This window comes from Lactuca sativa, chromosome 1 (genome assembly GCF_002870075.4).
Source record: "Lactuca sativa cultivar Salinas chromosome 1, Lsat_Salinas_v11, whole genome shotgun sequence".
Lineage (NCBI taxonomy): Eukaryota > Viridiplantae > Streptophyta > Magnoliopsida > Asterales > Asteraceae > Lactuca > Lactuca sativa.
Genome location: NC_056623.2, coordinates 192,937,512 through 192,942,880, shown reverse-complemented (window position 1 = coordinate 192,942,880; position 5,369 = coordinate 192,937,512). Strand labels below are relative to the sequence as shown.

The 5,369-nt window shown below is 30.5% G+C and overlaps 1 protein-coding gene across 1 annotated transcript; it reads right to left on the bottom strand.

Moving 5' to 3' along the window:
- Positions 1-2,360, bottom strand: LOC111911595 (two-component response regulator ORR9). Its single transcript, XM_023907350.3, has 5 exons — positions 2,155-2,360; positions 1,965-2,059; positions 1,522-1,599; positions 1,084-1,154; positions 1-448 (listed from the first exon to the last, which is right to left on the bottom strand). Exons 1-5 carry the CDS (start codon positions 2,261-2,263, stop codon positions 235-237), a joined length of 567 nt encoding a protein of 188 aa, XP_023763118.1. The 5' UTR covers positions 2,264-2,360; the 3' UTR covers positions 1-234.
- Positions 2,361-5,369: the final 3,009 nt, after the last annotated feature.

Genomic DNA, 5,369 nt, shown 5'->3' with positions numbered 1-5,369 from the left:
TCCCCAAATAAAACAAACAAATAACAAATTAAAGATTTGCAATACAAACAACAAGTTTTACGATTACCAATTTATTTTATGATCAATTGTAAAACCCGAAATGTTCAAAAAGATAACATTCAATCATGGGTTATATCACAAACCCTAGTTTTTTCCCAACTTAATAACACCTCTCCATGACCTTGATGGAACCACATGAATCTTGAACCTCTCACGATGATTATGATGATGATGTCAGCAAGACTTATCCTCAGAAAACATTTGTCTTTCTTCCTCGGACCATGCTTCAACATCATCGTACTTCACTCTAGATTTGTCATTTGAAACACATTCTTCCTCATTATTGTTGGTCTTCCTCTTGTTCTTTGAGAAGTAGGGTTTCAACTTGTCAACATCGGACAACCGCACGGGTTTCAGGAAAAACTCCTCAGCTCCTTCTTCCAAGCATCTGATAAAGAAAAAAAAACTATCATAAGCATCAAATGTCTAAAATACCCTTCAAACATGACCATATGAAGGAATATAGGGATCCATGTGCCCCTCCTTACCGCTATGACAAACATTCACGGACATAAAAGAAATTGAGTAAAGTACACGAATGGTCCCTATGGTTTAGGGTAATTTGCATGTTTGGTCCCTAACTTATTTTTTTTAACTCGGAAGGTCACTATTGTTTGTTTTTGTTACGTGGTTGGTCCTTGTTTTACCTAAAAAGACTATATCGCCTTTGATTTTTTAATTTATTTAAATAAATACATCTCAACCCAACCCCCTCACCTTACCTTACCTACCCCATTATTTATCTCTATTTAAATAATTGTCTTTTTAGTTAAGACAACAACAAAACACATAACAAAAACAAATAGTAGGGATCAAATGCGTAACAAAAACAAACATTAAGGACCTTCCGAGTTAAAAAAATAAGTTAAAGACCAAACTCGTAAATTACCTTAAACCACAGGGAACATTCGTGTAATTTGCTCTAAAAAATTTGAAAGTATGGGACACTTAAAACCGAAATAGTTTGTAAAATGAAAATGGACAAGGGTAAAATGGTAATTTGACATGTAAAATCTAAATCACCTATTTATCCTAGCTGGCTCGTTCTCGGAGGACATGATTACAACCGGTATGTCTTTAAGTGATGTTGATTCCTGCAAATATCACAACATTATATAATTATTTCCCATTTTATATAAATGATCCTACACCAACGAAAGGAAAGGTAGATCAAAATGTCCACAACACAATTCATCTACTTTAAAAAAAAATTGACATTTATACCCCCTCATTTTAATTGAAAAGTGAAAATCTAAAACATAAGTGATAATATCGAATAAAGTCAACCATCATAATAACCAAGATATTGGGCATAGGTCGTGTTTAACGAGCCCAAGATCATACATTAATGACTAGAAATAAGAAGTTTTTACAAACATGATCTGGATCATATGCGAAAGATTTTGGAAATAAATTTGTGTTTTAGAACAAATAGCAACTAAATAAGATCAAAAACCTCACCTTAATCTTTCTCAAGAGTTCAAAACCAGTCATCCCAGGCATACAATAATCCGTAATAATCAAATTCACTTCCACTTCCTGAAATTAATTGAAGAACAAAGCAAAAATCAATATAACGATCAACAAGAAACACATATATCAAACACGCCTCTTCAATCTACAATCTACAGAACCAAAATATCATTTTGACTTTTGAAAGTCAACCATAGACTCGTTCAAATTAAGAATTTATATGAGTGAATTTTGTTTTCTTCATCAAATTATTGATATTCCGAAATCAAATTATCAGCTTTTTCGTATAGCACAAAGAAGTAATTCTTGAAAATTTTCAAAATGAAGTATGATTGGTTTATTACTTCATCACGAAAAGTCAAATATAGAATTTGATTGATTAAAGATTCACAGAATGATATGCAAAAACAGAAATGAAAGAAGATTCATACTGGTTGACAAGTGTTAGCAGCAAAAGACGGAAGCTTTTCAACATCTTGCAGACCCAAAAACTCCAAGGCCTTACTTCCAGAATCTACAGCAGTAACTGCAATCACAATCACAAAAAATGGTAAATCGAATGAGCACAGAAGGTTTGAATAAAACCCTATTTTAGAAATAGGTGAATAAAAGATGTTTTACCATGATATGAAAAGGTCTTTAGCAGACGTTCGATCAATTTCCTATCAAGATTGCTGTCATCAACTGCAAGAACATGAAGAGGGGCATTTGCGACTGCGATAACACCCATTTTGAAATTGTTTTGAGGATGAAGAATTGGAAGAAGAAGAATTGGGGTTTTTTAAGAGGACCCATTTGATTTGTGGAGGTGGGATTTGAAGATTTTGACAGTTTGGAAAAGAAGATCCGACCAGATATGATTTTCCGAATCGTTTAGGATCTTTTTTGAGTTGATTTTTCAGCAATGGTGAACGAGCACCGAAGTTTCAAATTGTTTTTTATTTTCTTCTAATTTTAGTCAATTTTCAAAAATTTACCCCAATTTCAACATTTCTTTATAGTTTGACCCCAAAATTCAAAATCTATACGTGTGATGTGCATGTGCATATCATATGGAGGAAATCTTTATCTTTTTCTTGTCAATCTTTAGAAAATAAGAAAAGAATAGCGAAAGATCAATCAAGTGGATACTTTGGATTTGCGAAAATATTTTTGTTTTTTCGATGCTCATATCTTTAGCATTTCAAAGTAGCAATAAATATGGAAAGTATATTATAAGTTTTACGAATGTTTGGATTCCCGATGGTTTCAAAATCAAGCAATTGCCAAAAATTGCATAAAATCGTGATATAGACGTCATTTGCCAATGTTTACACTTCCAACACTTTTAGTATAAATTAATTATTAAAAAACAAATAAACATAATGAAAAGTATCGTAACATAACAGGAATATCAGCAAATGATTTTTTTCGATCGCTAGTGTATAATAAATTATAACATGAAGATAAATCCAAATATAATTTTGTTATTTAGTGATTGTACTTCGAATGGATCACATTCACAAGGGGTGTGGTTAACATGACTACATGATTAAAATATGACAATGAAAAACTACGAAAGAAAATTTATCATTTTAATTGTTATTGGTACTTAATGTTGCATACTTGATTAAAATATGACAATGAGCTTATTAAAAAAAAAAAAGAATTAAAAACAAACACGGACCCAACTAATCATATTCCAAAATCTATATATTTTGTTTATTATGATATTTGATCTTTTAACCACTTTGAAAATTAAACACACCAGACCAAATGCCATTTCATATTAGAACTAATGTGAACATTATAGCCTAATATACTATTTATAAATTTTTTAACAAATTTGTAAAAAGATTATATTGAATATGGAATTATTCCAACTAGATGAAGGTCACCCGTGCCATTGGCACGAGTTTGGTTGGATCATGAGATTTTTCGTCTTTTAGAGTATCGAATAAAAGGTTGGTACATTAAGGGGGTGTTTAGCTTATCTTTTGAGATACCAAAAGTCCTTTTAGAAAAAGTTGCAAAAAACCAGGAAAAAATTTTCCTGACTTTTCAAAAAATTCATTTTCCTTATATCCAAAATCCAAAAGTAACTTTTAAAAGTATTTTTACCAAACATCTTTTCCTTTTATCTTTTCCTAAAAGGACTTTTGGCCTCTCAAAATATAAGCCAAATACCCCTAATAGAGTTATAACATCTGCAAGTTGAGAGTCATTGAACAGAAGATTGATACATTAATAGAGTTATAACATCTGCATGTTTATAAAAGCTTTTTATGAGAATGTGGATAGACTACTGGTTTCTTATTCATAGAACTTGCATCTTGACGAACGGCTTCTACGTGCAGATATGGATCTTTGCATTAGATACATCTATTAATGTTCTGATCATTATACCCATATAATAACATATTCTATATAACATCAAAAGGATAAAGTTGGTAATGTATATAAATAATCAAAGATAAGAGAATTATTACATGTATAACTGAACCTAAAATGCTAACCATGAACTGGACAATGAAAACTGACATTTAAGACATAGTTGCCAAGATATAAATTTTCAGAGGTGTAGCTAAGCTTGTTGAAGGTAGGTCCTAGGACCTACCTTTTTTTTTAATACAACAAATATATATATATATATATATATATATATATATATATATATATATATATATATATATATATATATATATATATATAGAAAATATGTAGGATCTATTTCATTTTTGCTAAAAGACCTACCTATTTTTGCGAAAAGACCCACCTATTTCAATTTTATTTACATAAGGAACCATGTGGTTTTTGGTTCTAGATTCGCCACTAAAGTTTTCCATCTTCAAACAATCCATCACCAAAGTTTCCCATTTACCTGTTAAACGTTTCACTAAAATCAGACTTTCATAAACAAACAAATCATCATGTTTTATCAAATTGAATTCATATGCGAAGGTAGTATTTAGGTGCAGTCAGCTTGGGTGAGGAATCAATGCAGTCAGCAAAATCAACTTTGGATTGCCTTTTTGAACAACAATTTGTGATCAGATGTCAAGGTTACTAGATTATATTGATGGTGAAAATGAATGTGTTGAATATGTTAGGAGAAATAGTTTTAAGTACTTGGTGTGCTAAAACATATTTTGAGCTAACGAAAGCATTCATGTGGAAAATTAGAGCCAAATATTATAGAAATAGTAACTTTTATTTTATATAAAAAAAATCAACAATAGTCCCTGTAAAAAAACTAACAAAAGGTACCTAAAATGGAATAAAACAAAAAATGAAGCTTTGTGTAGTTCAATGGATAGAGAAATACATATTTGTGTTCTAATTTGAAGATGTGCATGGCCATAATCTTTAGATACATGTCATGCCATTAGAAATCAGTACATAGTTTGGTATGATGGAATTTGGGAAAGGAATGAAATGGTTGATTTCATTGGAATCATAAATAAATTAAAAAAAAATTGTTTGTTTTGTCTAGTTAAATATAACATACCATTCTAAGTAATATACGTCTAATGCAATTAAAAGGAATCAAATTAATTGACAATGACAAAAATACTCTTGTACCTTCTCCAATAGCTTTCAAAGAAATGGTTATGGTTTGTTGAGAAACTTATTTCATGGCTTTGTTTCCAGGTTCACCTGGAAGTGTCACGTCCTTGATCCTACATGATTAAATAATTAAAATAACATAAATACATATTTATATTTTTATTCTTTTTTTAAATATGACCTTAACGCTAGCTGAAGATGAAGGAAAGGCGACTCGCAATACAGTTTAAGTGCAAATGGTGGCATCAAATGCTCTTCTTTTTGGACAACAACATTTATTAAAATAGTTT

What these genes read in the sequence shown, in the direction of transcription:
- LOC111911595 (XM_023907350.3), bottom strand. Translation starts at nt 2,263, where the DNA reads ATGGGTGTTATCGCAGTCGCAAATGCCCCTCTTCATGTTCTTGCAGTT. An exon ending in AAAGACCTTTTCATATCATG is followed by an intron (nt 2,060 to 2,154) that starts GTAAAACATCTT and finishes TTGTGATTGCAG; the next exon opens with TTACTGCTGTAGATTCTGGA. An exon ending in CTGCTAACACTTGTCAACCA is followed by an intron (nt 1,600 to 1,964) that starts GTATGAATCTTC and finishes AATTAATTTCAG; the next exon opens with GAAGTGGAAGTGAATTTGAT.